This window comes from Ipomoea triloba, chromosome 1 (assembly GCF_003576645.1).
Source record: "Ipomoea triloba cultivar NCNSP0323 chromosome 1, ASM357664v1".
NCBI lineage: Eukaryota > Viridiplantae > Streptophyta > Magnoliopsida > Solanales > Convolvulaceae > Ipomoea > Ipomoea triloba.
This window is the reverse complement of record NC_044916.1, coordinates 2,443,609-2,459,835: the sequence shown is the minus strand read 5'-3', so window position 1 is coordinate 2,459,835 and position 16,227 is coordinate 2,443,609. Positions and strand designations below refer to the sequence as shown.

Here is a 16,227-nt window from a genome sequence, read left to right as displayed (position 1 = left end):
TTTTTTTTTTTTTTTTTTTTTTTTTTTTTTTTTTTTTTAATGTCAAAGCAGTGTTTTATTTTATGTTAAGGATGCTCGGATGCTCTACCACTCCGAATTTAAAAAGAAAAAAAAATTAGTTTCATAAATCACTGGTGAATTAACAGACCTTACTTTGAGTATATTTCCTCATATCAACCATTGAAGTTGGAAATTCAACTTTTTTACTTTACTTCCTCAACCTACTAAAGTACAAAGAGATAACAACGCATCCACTGAAGCTCAAACCCAACCCCTTCCACATGGGGTGTAACCGGGTGCCCCTAGACCACAATGTCATTGCCATCCTATATTTTTAATTAAATACGGAGTACTAAATTAATAATCTAATGGTGTCTCATTAAGAGGGGAAATTGGTAAAAGAAAATTTTAGTATGGGTGCTTAGCATTATTCTTTATTATTAAATATCTGGTTGTATTATTGCTTTTTTAAAACTATACATTTCCATATATAAATATCTATTATACACTCTAATATGATATTCATTTATTGTGTAAAAATCCAAATGAATTGAAGCCTCACCCATCACCTTTCCCTACCCCTCTTGTCTTCTTATTCAGGGGATGCCCGATCTATCACTCCCAACCAAAATATAAAATACATAAAATAAAAGTTGGGAAATGTTGGAGTCTGATGACGTGTCAACCCACCACAAAATATCAGCCGTTAATTCCACATACATACACCTCAGCACACTACAACTTGTTTCGCTCAAGAGCACACACCTCATGGCTCTGACGGTTGGGAATCGTGATTGTGATTGCCAGTTTACGGAGGAATTTTTTAAGATTTATAGGACACTGTGCACCTCATTTTCTTCTTCTCATATACTCCCTATATCTTTTCTTGAAAAAAGTAATAATCATTTTTAAAAATTATATTTTATCTTTTAGTTATATCCTTGATATAAATTTAATCTTTAAATTATGTGGAAATGGGTAATTTTAGTCCCTCAAAACTATTTACATTATTGATATGTCACTTAATAAAATAGCGAATTAAGTCACTAAATAATAAATTTAGTTATTTAAAAGACTAAATTCGTTACATTATACATAACATAAAATTAAAGAAAAATTACAATTTTCGTCTCTAAGATGATATAAGATAATTATAGAATTTCGCTCAGTGTTGGTCATACTCAATTTTCGCCCCTAAGTTATTATTGACGTTGTACTTTTCGTCCCTTTATTAATAAAACATTAGGGGTGAAATTTACAATTTTAGTATAACTCAATGACAAAAGTTCGATATGAAAAGACGAAAGTGTAACGCCGATAATAACTTATGGATGAAAAGTGAGCATGATGAGCACTTATGGATAAATTATACAATTACATTATAATTTATGGATGAAAAGTGTAATTATTTTTTAAAATTAAAGATGATTATGTATATAACTCTAAGATTAAATTTATACCACAAGTATAATTGGAGAAAAATATGTAGTTTTTCTATAATTAAATTAAATGCTCTAGATAAACACACATATATTCAAGGAGAGGGAGAGAGAGGGGAGAGAGGGGAATGCGGTGGGCTGAGATCACATGATGTTTGGGTTGATTTTGTGGTGAATGGCAGAATAAAAGATCAAAAAGGAGAAAACTTTTCAGCGTTTTTGTTTTTTGTTTTTTTTTTTTTTTTTTTTTTTTGGTTCTGGGTAAGCGAAGCCATGGAGGTTCCCTTGCCATTTCACAAGCCTCTGAGCTCAAGAACAACCCTCAGTGGCACTGCAACCCAGTTCAAGATTAAACCGCCTTTCTTTGGGTTCTTCCCTCATGGAACCACCAGTCTATCAGCGCATGTAATTTTCTCCTCCTTCTTCTTCTCATTGATATTTTCCATACCTCTGTGTGTGTAATGTGTGTATCTATACATGTATTCCCTGATCATGCCCATTTTCTGATTGCCTGTGTTTCTTTTAGATAATACTCAAATTTTGGAATTATTGCTCTGTTTGATTCAATTTTGAATCTGTGATTGAAATTCCTTGGCAAATTTCTTTTTGGGTATAATAGAATCAATTGCTTGGAATTACAATCTGGGTAGGAGTCTTTTCAACACCTTTCTAGTGATTCTAACTGCTAAAAGTGGATTTTGGCACTCACCTTTTACAACAAAGATTTTGTCTATAAAACTTTTTCTCATTTTTATTTCTGCATTTCATGCAGTCTTCTTCTCAGAACAAAGTTCAAGTGGTGGGAGGGTTTCTACATCATATCAGTGCAAGTGCAGGTTGGTTACTTTTGTTTGATAAAGTTTCTAATGTAATAAAAGTAGCAAATCCATCCCTTTTTTTTTATTATTATTGTTTTCCTTAAAGTAAGTTGGCAACTTTTTTGTTTTGAAAGATTTTCCAAGAAGGAAGAGAAAAGTTTCTACTCCAAAGAGTCAAGGCTCTTCTCCTAAGGGATTTTCATCCAGAACAGCAACCGGAACAAGTAGCCAGAGAAGGGATCAGAAGAACATCAAGGAAAAAGATAATGAACAAACTTCACCATCCAAAGAATCTGAAGTTCCCTCCCAGAAAAAGATTGAGGTCAAAATTGATGACATTGAAAATGAAATTCAAGGAGTTGAAGAAGTAGAGGAAAGTGAAGGTCAAAGTAAGGATGCCGGTGACTCGGGCAGAATTCCACAAGCTGTTCCTGATAATAGTCAATTTGCAAGTAATGGAGTAGGCAGCAAAGTTGTAAATAATGATATAAAGTCGAGTGAAGTGAAAAGAGTAACCGGAGATGATGCTCCGGTTGTTTTAGATAGAGTTGAGTTAGGAGAAATGCCATTAAGCGATGACAAGGCAGACTACATAAAAGAGAAAGAAAGTTTGGAGTTCAACAATTTCCAGGAAATTGCTATTGCAGAAACAGTCTTGGAAACTGATGTTCTGAATGAGATAGATTCGGAGGAGGCTCAGGTGGATATTATCAGAAGTGATGAAGTGCAAGATGAAGACAATGAGAAAAATCTGTCACAAAAAGCGTTGAGTACAGTGAGTGATGCTCGAGATGCTGCAGTCGGGGCTGTTGAAGGAGATAGGCAATTAGAAACTACAGAGACTATTGTTGTAGGAGAAATTGAAAACAGTGATATTGATGATGGTAAAGATGAAGACAATGAGGAAAATCTGTCACAAAAAGCGTTGAGTACAGTGAGTGATGCTGCAGTCGGGACTGTTGAAGGAGATAGGCAATTAGAAACTACGGAGACTATTGTTGTAGGAGAAATTGAAAACAGTGATATTGATGATGGTAAAGATGAAGACAATGAGGAAAATCTGTCACAAAAAGTGTTGAGTACAGTGAGTGATGCTCGAGATGCTGCAGTCAGGACTGTTGAAGGAGATAGGCAATTAGAAACCACAGAGACTATTGTTATAGGAGAAATTGAAAACAGTGATATTGATGATGGTAAAGAGGAGGAAGATTATTCTTTAAAGTTGAAGCTAGAGATGGAAGAAAATTTACGTAGACAGGCTATAGAAAGGCTTGCTGAGGAAAACTTCTTGCAAGGGAACAAATTATTCTGTTATCCTGAGGAGGTAAAACCCGATGAAGATGTAGAAATATTTCTTAACAGAAGTCTCTCCACTTTGTTGAATGAGCCTGATGTATTGATCATGGGAGGATTTAATGACTGGCGTTGGAGATCTTTTACCATGAACCTTAGCAAGACTAATTTAAATGGGGATTGGTGGTCTTGCAGGCTTCATGTTCCCAAGGAAGCATACAAGATTGACTTTGTGTTTTTCAATGGAAAAGATGTCTATGATAACAATAATATGAATGACTTCTCTATAACTGTAAAAGATGGTATGGATGCTTTGGACTTTGAAAATTTCTTGCTTGAGGAGAAACAGAGGGAGCTGGAAAGAATTGCTAAGGAACAAGCTCAAAGAGAAAGGGAAGCAGAAGAAAAGAGAAGAATAGAAGCAGAGAAAGCTGCAAGTGAAGCCGATAGAGCACAGGCAAGAGAAGAGGTTGCAAAGACACGGAAAATTTTGCAAGCAGCAATTGATAAGGCTTCAAAGTCTGTTGCTGACAACTGGTATATAGAGCCCAAAGAATTCAAAAGTGAGGACAAGGTTAGATTGTACTATAACAATAGTTCAGGTCCACTTTCCCGTGCTATGGAAATATGGATTCATGGAGGACATAATAATTGGAGGCATGGTTTGTCTATCATTGCAAAGCTTTCCAAATCCAAGAACAAGGATGGTGACTGGTGGTATGCTGACGGTGTGTATATTAATCTTCTTAAACTTTCAGCGTGTTTATGTTTATGAACTTTTGCTTGAGTAAGAACTATTAGTCACTTGACAAATACAGATGTGTGATGCTGTGATGGATCCCCAGTGTTGGGGCTTTAGTTGCTTGAGTCTTGGAAAAATTATGAATCATCAACATTGTTATAAACCACACCAAATAGTCATTCATGATATAAGTCCTACTTTTTAAGCTCTTATTTTGTATTCTAAGTCGATCCACATTTTAGCAAGTCATGGTATATTGGTATCATAACCATGAATGTGCTTCTTCCATTTGAGAAATACAGTCTTATTGCCTTGTGAAATTTGCTCTGGTCTTTCCAACTTGTAGGACATGTTACACAGCTAATGGTATAGTTTTCTCTTTAAAGTTGCACATTATTTTTTGAAGCTATAACTTTTAGTTGAGTCAACACTTCTGTTTTTTTAGTTGTCATCCATTTCTTCTTCCAAGTTGTTTTGCAGAAGTCCTTTAAATAATTTTTTTATATAAAATTTCTCTTTAGTTGTTGTTCCTGATCGAGCACTCATCTTGGATTGGGTCTTTGCTGATGGGCCACCTGGGAAGGCAATTGTTTATGATAACAATCTTCGGCAGGACTTTCATGCCGTTGTCCCAGAAAATATTCCAGAAGACTTGTTTTGGGTTGAGGAAGAACATCAAATATATAAGAGACTTCAGCATGAGAGAAGGTTAAGAGAAGAGGCAATGCGTGCTAAGGTCAGTATTTTATCAAGTAACATATTTCAAAATATTACTTGTACCATATATGTGAATACAATTAATTACTTTCCAAGCTACTTGCAAGAATCATGGCTCTGTTGTTCAAACTAGGCACATTGTTCCCTCTTCTTTGGTTTAACAAGGGACATATTTCAGCATTTCTTGATAAAGTTTGTAGTTTTCTACTGTGGATTGGTTTAACTATTTTTAAGTGCCATTTGGTCAGTTTAAGTGTTTAATTGGTAGTTTTCAAAAAAAGTGTTTAATTGGTAAAATTTCTGCATATATAATGCATAATATTAGAAAGTTAGAGGAGCCAATTGTCCCCACTAACAATCCACCGGAATTGCTAGTTGTTATGTCCGTGCTTGTTTTCAATGTTTTGTGATTTTCCATATGCAGGCTGAAAGAACAGCACGTATTAAGGCTGAGACGAAGGAAAGGACTATGAAATCATTTTTGTTATCTCAGAAACACATAGTATATACTGAGCCTCTTGATGTCCAAGCTGGAAGTACAGTCACAGTTTACTATAATCCTGCTAATACAGTCCTAAATGGGAAACCTGAAATCTGGTTCAGATGCTCATTTAATCGTTGGACTCACCGCTTGGGCCCACTGCCACCTCAAAAAATGTTGCCCGCCGAAAACAGTTCACATGTTAAGGCAACTGGTAAGGCTTACATATTTTAACAATTAAGACCATTTTTGTATGTGTAGATTTTCAGAATTTGTGCTCAATGTTAAATCTTTAAAGCTTTGCAAGCTTGCAAATATTTCTCTATTATGAAACAAAAGATACTTAACTACACTTGTGTAAGCCTTACTCATAATCATGAAACATGGAGTCGTGGAGATATTCTGAGTTGTTCATCATATCAAAGGAAAAGAAATCTAAATTTTCTAGAACTAATTTGCAGCATTAGCGGAATATATCTTTCAGGATACTTTTCCCCGTTAATCAAGTCATGTATATGTATCTAGTCATGACTTCTTGAGAATTACAATGAAGAGTTAATAAAATTGAACTTGTTTTGGTCACCTTTTCCTAAGGTATAGATTTTGTGAATATTTTCAAAGTTTTTTGAAGTGTTATTGCGTTAACTCTCTAGATACGAACGAGCTTATAATGATATCTGAACAGACCTTGTGCTAAATAAACTTGCTCTCTCCCCTCTTTCCGCCCTTCCCCTCTCTTCCATTGGATGTCACAGTCAAGGTTCCATTGGATGCATATGTGATGGACTTTGTATTCTCCGAGAAAGAAAATGGAGGAATTTTTGACAACAAGAATAACATGGACTATCACATACCCGTGTCTGGTGCAATTGCAAAAGAACCTCCAATGCACATTGTGCATATTGCGGTTGAAATGGCTCCCATTGCAAAGGTATCCTTTGGTAACTCCTTTACGTTCAACTATCCAATTTTTTTCACTGGGATTTTTTATCTGTCTTAGTACAATTCATAAGTGTTTTTCATATTTTCAAGACAGCATTATATATGGAGTACTATACTTCTTTTTTTTAATGCATTGTTGCTCATTATTCTCTTTGCTCTTTCCAAATGTTTATGTTAGTCAAAATTTTTGCTTGCAATGCATGCTGTGATTTTAATACTTGGACTGAAAATCAAATAATGTTAGAGCAGAGAGCATCCCTTGAAATGCTAAGCTGAAATATTGAATCAACCATAAGCTGTACACAACTTGTGGCTTTTGTCATTGTAACTTAATTTAAGTATTCGTTATGTCAGTAACTACTAAAAGCACGTTCATTATCTCTTCCGTTGTTTGCAGGTGGGAGGCCTTGGTGATGTTGTCACTAGTCTTTCCCGTGCTATTCAGGATTTAAACCACATTGTGGACATCATCCTTCCCAAGTACGACTGTATGAACTTAACTAATGTAAGCTTCAATCTATTTCTTTAACCAAGTTTCCTCGTGGTTATTTCACTTATTTGCACAGATTTGAATGGTAATATAATAATCTATTGACACGTTATTTGCAATGTATCTTTAATCGCTCAAGATGTGATCTCCCGGAGAATTGCAAGCGTTGCTATTTTGGGACTTATTTTTATGATCTAGTTAACGTATAATGTACTAATTAGCAACTTGGTCCTCCATCCTTTACTCCCCTGTCAGTCTGTCACAACGTTTTTTTGCCGGCATTACTTCCTTATTTTGATATTTTGTTTTATGTAACGTTTATGTACCTTAAGCTTCGTGAGGACTTGCTTTTTTCTTTTAGGAAATGAGTTTTCCTTCAGTAAATACTAGAATACTTTATTCCCGTATCATCTTTTATTATGTTTACAACAACTGTATTCATGATTCTCATTCATATTCTACCATATGTCCATATATATGTGTATTGGGATAGGTTAAGGACTTACAGTTTCACAAAAGCTACTCTTGGGGTGGAACTGAAGTAAAAGTTTGGTTTGGGAAAGTTGAAGGCCTCTCGGTGTACTTTTTGGAGCCGCAAAATGGGTATGCTTATATAAGCTGAAAACTATGCATCTAGCTCTTTAAATTAGGTCTTTTTCTTACTTGAGTTTTCTTTTCGTTTTTTAATTTTGTGTCTAAATTTTTTCCCCTTTCCTTTGATTATTATTTTATCTTTAGTGAATGTGCCGAAAAGATTAGTCGCTGAGGTTAATTCTTTACCATTATCCCGGCAGGTTCTTTTGGAAAGGATGCATATATGGCTCTAACAATGACACCGAGAGATTTGGCTTCTTTTGTCATGCTGCTCTGGAGTTTCTACAGCAGGGTGGATTCCATCCAGTACGTTTATATTTACATGAGATATGATCTTATACATTCTTGACAAATTCTCGGCCTTATGCAAGAGTACTGTTTAATTTTATTTTTTTTCATTGTTTATTTCCTGTGATATATATTTAACCTAGTGGAAGGAAATTGACATCGGGAGGATGATGTTACTATTTATTGACATTTCACTCTTAGGCTGGAATTTTTTATAGTGCCGTTATATGTTGCTTGATTATGCTTTTTCTAAAAGATCCTACATAGGGGCACGTATTAAACAAGACAATTGATCTTAGATTCCGTCAATCCTTCAAAACTACTGTTGATTTCGTCCATTTTCATGTTGAAATTAATTGGTTTTGAGAGTGGTGCTTTGAACGTGTTTTCTTTGCATGGCTATTATCTCTGTGGCTTCTTTTAGCGTTGAGAGTTGACGAGTTGTAAATGCTTACGAGAGAACATATGTTTTCACTTGCATTGTCGGAAAGAAATTGGTCGAAATATAAATAGCAATTTCAGCTTGTTTTATCCCGTTTTCATATTTCTTTCTCATAGCTAGTTCGAAAAAAGAGTATTCATTGTTGCCTTCTTTTTGGAAGGATATTATTCATTGCCATGATTGGTCTAGCGCTCCAGTTGCGTGGTTGTTTAAGGAACAATACAGGCATTATGGTCTTAGCAAAGCTCGTGCTGTTTTCACAATTCACAACCTTGAATTCGGTGCACATTTCATCGCAAAAGCAATGCAATATTCGGACAAAGCTACCACTGTAAGTGCTTCATCTCGAGCAATTTATTATGGCTTTGATTTTGTGGATGTAGCTCCGTGGACTTGTGTAGTTACCTATATATATAGGTATACAACCCTTGCATGGAGATTGTTAAAAGATATATACAAGCTTCTTTCCTTGAAATCGTAACAAGAAGTAAAGGATATAAAATCAGTTACATCACTTATCAGATTGGCTTACGTGTAGAGATGAAATCATTTCTAATAAGCCCAATGCTTCTTTTCTCTTTGAGCGGGAATTTTGGTTGATTACTGAATATGAAGATTATATTCCATTCTTACATATCCCGTAAGGTCTAAAGTTTATACGTTCTCGTGTTCAAATTTGTAGGTATCACCCAATTATTCAAAGGAAGTATCTGGAAACCCCGTCATTGCCCCTCATCTTTACAAGTTTCATGGTATACTTAATGGGATTGACCCTGACATCTGGGATCCGTACAATGATAAGTTCATCCCGGTAACTAATCCACATCTTGCTTGATTTTTGCTTCCGTTCAGCTTCGTTGAATGAAATTGATGCTGGTTTTGTTTTCTCGTGCTGAAGTTGCTGCGTGATTCGTTGTCTTAATCCACGGCTTCAACTTCGTTTTCTTCTTAAAGCTTTTATATCGTAGGATTGAATTGATTCATCGTCTTTTTCATTCGATACTCTTGACACTTACGCATAACTTGCCAATGCAGATTTCGTATACCTCGGAGAATGTGGTCGAAGGCAAACGGGCCGCAAAGGAAGCTTTACAGCAGAGACTTGGGCTGAAAAAGGATGATCGTCCTTTGGTAGGAATTATTACTCGTCTAACGCACCAGAAAGGAATCCACCTCATTAAACACGCCCTATCTCGCACGTTAGAACGTGATGGACAGGTAGTCCCGTTTTTTCTTAATTTCTCCTCACTCTTCTCCTTTCTCCGATGGGCAATTGCCAAACATCTTCTCTTATGTTTAGCATCGTTCAAAACCGAATTGTTTGATAATGAAGGACAAGAATTTACTGTGTAATAGTTGTTAGTTTTACTTTGGGAAGTTAAATTGTTTACTTTTAGAAATCAGCAAGCATTAGGTCTTCGATGTCCCGTGCTTATGAAGATTGCTATGACAGGTTGTCTTGCTAGGTTCGGCCCCCGACCCTCGCATTCAAAATGAGTTTGTTGATTTGGCAAACCATATGCATTCAGCATTTCATGGCCGGGCACGTCTCTGTCTAACATACGATGAGCCTCTTTCTCACCTGGTATTCTCCCTCGGGAACTATGACCTACCTTGTTCTTTACATAAATATGTTGCCTGCATTTCTACTTACTAATCCGTTATTATGCACGCGATTGCAGATATATGCTGGTGCAGATTTCATTCTAGTCCCGTCAATATTTGAGCCATGCGGACTAACTCAGCTCGTAGCAATGAGATATGGTTCAATACCTGTTGTTCGTAAAACTGGAGGTCAGTATGTAGATGAATGATTTTTCATTTCAATTATGCTTATAAAAGTATGTTCTCCACCCACAAACGATGAGAATTTATAATAAAAAAAAAATCTTCGGGGGTAGTAGAAAGCATAAACTATACAGAGTAAAAGAGTAATATGAGACCTATGAATGAAAGGATAATGGATTCTGTTGAGAAACTTTTAAGAGGCTGTGTCGTTTTTTAGCTTTTCGTTTGGTTATTCCCTCAATTTATTCGACTTTCAAGTTATGCTACTATAACCTTTGTGTGTTCTGTACTCCAGGACTTTACGATACTGTATTTGATGTTGACCACGACAAAGAGAGAGCTCGAGCTAGCGGTATTGAACCAAATGGATTCAGCTTTGATGGAGCAGATGCTGCCGGAGTTGATTATGCACTCAATAGGTAAGTATATGGCTTATGTCTGTCAAGGTTTTGCCATCTATGACGTTAGAAGAAACCATAGAGTTAACGATTTTGCACCGGGTACAACTAGATATGCTTTTGAGATTTTACCATATAACGTGGGAACAAGAGTTTGACAATATCGGGGGCAACCCTAGCCAAGTTGGTTGAACTGTTGACTTGGTAACCACAAGGTTACAAGTTCGACTTCCAATGGGAACGGCAACGGCCTATTGGTTTTCTTGGTTTGAGTCGGTCAGTTATGGACAACCTAGACTGGTTTATCTCCTTGTGGTCGTTTGCCTGTTAGGGTCTCAACTCACAAGGCAGGTTTACTCAGTGCACACCTAATGATTGGGGGTTTCCCTCGTTACCTAAACGAGTTGACAATATCCGGTACAACTCCAAAAGTATGCATACTTGTACCCGATCAACATTATAGACTTTCCCTCCTTGCATCCAGTCTCTCCCTCTATATAGTGACACAGAATCTTGCACACACTACCAGTCTACCACCCATAGATTGGTTTCTTGTTCAAGAACTCATCGAGGGTTGTATGTTGCAGAGCAATCACTGCTTGGTATGATACTCGGGATTGGTTCAATTCACTATGCAAGAAGGTTATGGAGCAGGATTGGTCTTGGAATCGCCCGGCTCTTGATTACTTGGAACTTTACCATGCAGCTCGGAAATGAAAGCGAGGGGTTCAAGGATGTCCCGGGCCATAGCAAATGAAAGCGAGAGGCTCAAGGATGTCCCGGGCCGTAGAAAATGGCGGAGAAACCTCGTTCGTTCTGCAACCATGTACAGGACCACTGCTAATTCAGAAGCAGAATGATGTCTCTATATAATGCTATATAGCCTTTCACATTTCTACCCCCTCCAGAATAATAGGGTACAGCCAAAGAGTCTTGCACAATTTTGCCCATCTTTTTTTTTTTTTCTTTTCTGCAGCATGTAAGATAGTTCAGTAATAATGAAACATTTCATTAGTTTTCTGCTTCTTAGATCTCATTCAAAAGAATCAACTGGGAAATTGAAGTGAGGAATGTGACAAATGTTTGTTTTAATTTGGTGCTACAACATCCAGATTCCAGACATTATCAGATCAGACCATCATGTTTATCCTATTTTTCTAGGATGCTTATGAATCCGTCTTTCAGGGTAAATTGAGTCAATCTAATTTTGAGACTTAACACAAAATTATGCATTTTTGCACACAAGAGTCTAGCATAAATCCAAAGTCTCAATGTTCATGGCAGGAATTGCACCTCAACTTATTGTTAGAAGTCTTTAAATGAAATTTCTCATTTACTAAACCAATGCCCTAGAGGCACAATTCATATTCTAACATCGTATAAGAAGCATGTTCTTTAACACTTTTTTGGGGTGATTCTTTGCGAGATCGTTTTACAGATGTTGACATATTCTCAATATAGTTAACATATTCTCACTTATCTTCCATTTAATAGTGATATTGTTATTTAAGATTACAATATGGTATATATCGTAATTTTCTTATATCTAATAACTATATACTAATTTGTTAACTTTAGCCAGTCATATCTATCTTTAACTTTATTGTGTTTGTGTCGTTATCATGTCAGTCCATTTACACAAATTGCTAGGTCTAATTTCAAATCCCATAATTATCAAATGTTCATCTCAAGACTACATTTCAATTTAAATCTTAAAGCCCACGAAATGGGCGAAGAAAACAAATGGCACATCAATCTACCTAGCAATGAGTAAATATTTATGTCTTCTGGTACATATGACATAAATGAGATTATACCAACGACTATATTTAAAGATTTTGACTTTTGCAGCCACCTAGACAATGAGATTATTGAAAAATAAATTGTTTTGAATGCAATGCTTATACACAATCTATCATATGCGCATTCATGTATTAGTTTGTGTGTATTTACAAAGGGTCTCACGGGAATCACGGAAACAACGTTAGTCTATATATATATATATATATATATATATATATATATATATGCCAGTTAATTAAAGTGATAACCTAGCTTTCCGTAAAAAAATACGGACAAAAATACATATAATAATATGTAAAAATATAGCTAAAAAATGTGTGAATTCTAAAAATGCGCTACACAAAACTACAAAGTTTATTCATTCACCAGTTACACTTTTACCTATCATAAGGTGCACACACATTTTTAGGTATACTTATGCATATCATTAGATTCACTTGGTAATTTTGCCTAGTATACCCACTTTTTACAAGAAAGTTTATTCTTATTTATCTCTTATATATATTATCAAATGGTCAAATAGAGTGGCTACTCGAAATCAACAATTAGCTGGAAGAGCCATCTACCATTTTCGACCGTGGAACACCCAACAAGTCATTTTTTAGAATCCTTAATGCATATATTAACTAGGTTAAACTTCTCCAAACAAACAAACTAAAGATATATATATTTAGTTAACTCCAAATAATTCTCGAATTTGGTTAGCAATAATTGCTAATTATATAATAATGCTTCTGGCTAATGGCTATTAATAACAATGGTCAAGTCACAACCTTTCACTATACCTAACCATGTCACTTTGTGTCAAAAAGCACATAAATCCATTCTAGTATGAATAAACTAAGCAATTATTCATTCAAATATAAAACCAAAAGATAGAATTTTCCACCTAAACATAAGAGTACAACAACGTTAATTGATCTTTTGTTAAATCCCAAAACCTTATCCTATCCTATAATGGTCCCTCCAACTTTCCACAATAGCACACATTAAACTAAAACAACAATAATCACATAAACTAATCTTGTTCTGACCAGATAGGACTCTAAGAGTGATAAAATACTTCCGTATTTTCGTATAATAAAATTTAAGATAACTATATTTTTTCAAATTCGAGATCTCATGGGAGACGAAGAATGCAGAAGCTATGAAAGTGAATAAAATGAACGGAAAAAATAAGTTATAGTACGTGATATTGGCACGGCTCAATCAAATAACGGAGTTCGAGTAGTTACGAGCTCGGCTTTCTAATTGAACCGCACCAACATCTCGTATAAGTACGTACGTACCGATCGTGACCAACTAACGGCGGCCGGCGAGGGAGAAACTGAGTTGAACAAATGAAGAAATGGGGGAATAATATAAGGTGTGGAGTTAATATATATAGGAGGGGTAGTGCATGAGTCTAGCTAGCTATATATAGCTGGACAGTGAAGAGGAATGTTAGAAGAAATATTGAAGATGCAGAATAAAAACAGTGGGGGAGAACTAGCTGGCATATCTTAGTTGTGAATGAATTATATATATATATATATATATATATATATATATATATATATATATATATATATATATTTATATAATCATGCGAGATCTTAATGTGCGAACTTTTGAAGGATTGCACTGTACTTACTATATAATTGCACAGCAAGATCCTCCCGGCATGTTTAGGAGCCGTAGCGGTACAATCATGTAGCTGTTGTGGACTTGTGGTACAATTTTTCAGAAGTTCGCAGGTTAATGTTGGTTCTTACTTGCTTATAATTCTATATGTGTGTGGACGATGAACGACTGCGAAGAGTTTTCATTCTTCCACTGGACATGTGATTCTCACCTGATCCGTCTAGTGTGTGTTAGGAGAAAATTAGGTTTCAAGCTCTTTAATTTGACCCCCTCTCTCTTTCTTTTAGTATTAAAAAAAAATTGAAATAATTTTATTACATGCCAACTTTTTCTTCTTTCTTTTTTTTTTTTTTTCATTGACATCATTAAAATTTAAAATACTTTATCATTTTTATTTTTGAGATGAGACATAGAAGTATGACACATTAAAGATTTTGTCTTTGATATCTCTCTCTCTCTCTCTCTCTATATATATATATATATATATATATATACATATACATATACATACATACATACATACATACACATACATATACATATACATACGCACTCACACACCTAGGTTTTTATTAATGAAATAATTCAAGTGTCTTATGCAAGAGGCCGGATACTTGTGATGGACTCTTGTGACCTATCGTTATTTTAAATATTTAATTTGAAGTTACGTTGGTAGCTATCATATCATATTAGTCAGATTCTTTACAAGTAAATGTTGAAAAGATCGGATTGAATAAGCATAGTGTTTAATCATATATAGTATATAGTGGACGATGATAGTTGAATTCCCAAAACTGAAACCCTTGCCCCAACATTATGACAATGTCTCATTTGGGATATTAAAACATAGTTGTTTTCTATCATTTCATATCTTGTCTATTTAAAATTGAATTATATTTCTCGTTATCTCATAACAAAATTATATATAGAAACTAAACATGTCAAACAAGTCATCTACGTTGAACAAATAATGCAATTGAACTCCTAATATAACTAAATACAACAAAAGCGTCGTTAAACTACTTATTCATCAAGGTATTGCTTATTTAGGGTGTACGTAGTTTTTACTGTTTAAGTAGATTATTCCAAGTTCTTTTTTAAGTTACAAAATAAAAAAAAAACAAAACAGCCACGGACAAAAGCTTGCACAATCTCCTTCCTCACATACGGATAACCATTGCTATCTAAAATAACGTCTAGATCTACGCCTTTGAATTGTAATATCTATCTAAATCTAGACCCTCTATGACAGGAGTTGCAACCAATAATAAGGGTTCAATATAATTGTACTGTTTGGTTGACGTAAAAATTTGATTTGATTCATTTTCCTACACAAGATTTAAAAAATGTAAATTGAGTTATTTATATAGGACTGAACCAACCATAAAACTTGTCGGGATGGTATGTAGAGTAGGGGAAGCAGCCAACAAACATTAAATTTTGCCAACAACCCATCAACAAAAGAGAGGTTGATATATTTACTCCTCTCCTCAAAACCTAGCTAGCAATGAAACAAGGCTCACAGAAGCAAATCTGGCGTTTTCGATATGCATTTATGAGGTTGGAACAAGGGGCAGGTGCATTTCAATTCCAAATCCCAACCTTTTTACCTATCTACCTACATTTTCATTATTATTATTATTATTATTACTAAATCAAAAAGATATAGATCCAAATTCAAATAGGTTTCCCTTAGCCAATCCGCTAGTAATCATATATTGTATACTGCAACACTTTTGGAACTAATTATGTTCATGTCAAGTAGAATTTTAAATGGTGACAAAACACTCTTTAGTAAGTTTTAAAGTAGTTGCATGGGCATGCATGAAACGTTTCAAGAGACTCAAACCCGAGGCCTTTGGTTAAATTGGAAGAGACTCTTTTCAGAATACAAATTCAAGATCTCTAATTAAGTTGGAAGAGACCTACACCACATAATATGATTATGTTATCACCATTTAATATTTTCAATCACATATGGAGATTAATTTCATTCGTGTCCCGGATAAAATTTCAAAAGATGGGCAAAATGCTCCAATCCTCTTATGAGTTTTAGAAACTCATATCATCTCATTGCACCTTATTGGTTCACGATCACCATTTAATGTTTTCAAGATTTTTGCCCATCTTCTGCGTAACGTCTTCGACAACAAAATCAAGCCTGTTCTCTCTGGACCCATTGTGGCAAATAACAGCAGCCAGTCAACTATATTTTTGGAATTTTGCCGCCCGGCGGCTAACCATATATATATATATATATATATATATATATATATATATATATATATATATATAATTGATAGATGGAGAACGCATACACTGCACATATATACTATTTGAGTAACGTAATTTGTTTTTTTTTTTTTTTT

At 35.0% G+C, this 16,227-nt stretch overlaps 1 protein-coding gene across 1 annotated transcript; it reads left to right on the top strand.

Annotated features, from left to right (window-relative positions):
* The first annotated feature begins 1,552 nt into the window (after positions 1–1,552).
* On the top strand, positions 1,553–11,524 carry LOC116014210 (soluble starch synthase 3, chloroplastic/amyloplastic). The gene is made up of 16 exons (XM_031254217.1): positions 1,553–1,844; positions 2,212–2,275; positions 2,392–4,278; positions 4,814–5,028; positions 5,434–5,704; positions 6,246–6,421; positions 6,830–6,937; positions 7,416–7,525; positions 7,717–7,822; positions 8,407–8,577; positions 8,929–9,057; positions 9,282–9,464; positions 9,700–9,831; positions 9,929–10,040; positions 10,330–10,453; positions 11,020–11,524. The coding sequence occupies exons 1-16, from the start codon at positions 1,713–1,715 to the stop codon at positions 11,147–11,149; spliced, it is 4,050 nt and encodes a 1,349-aa protein (XP_031110077.1). The 5' UTR covers positions 1,553–1,712; the 3' UTR covers positions 11,150–11,524.
* The last annotated feature ends 4,703 nt before the right edge of the window (positions 11,525–16,227 follow it).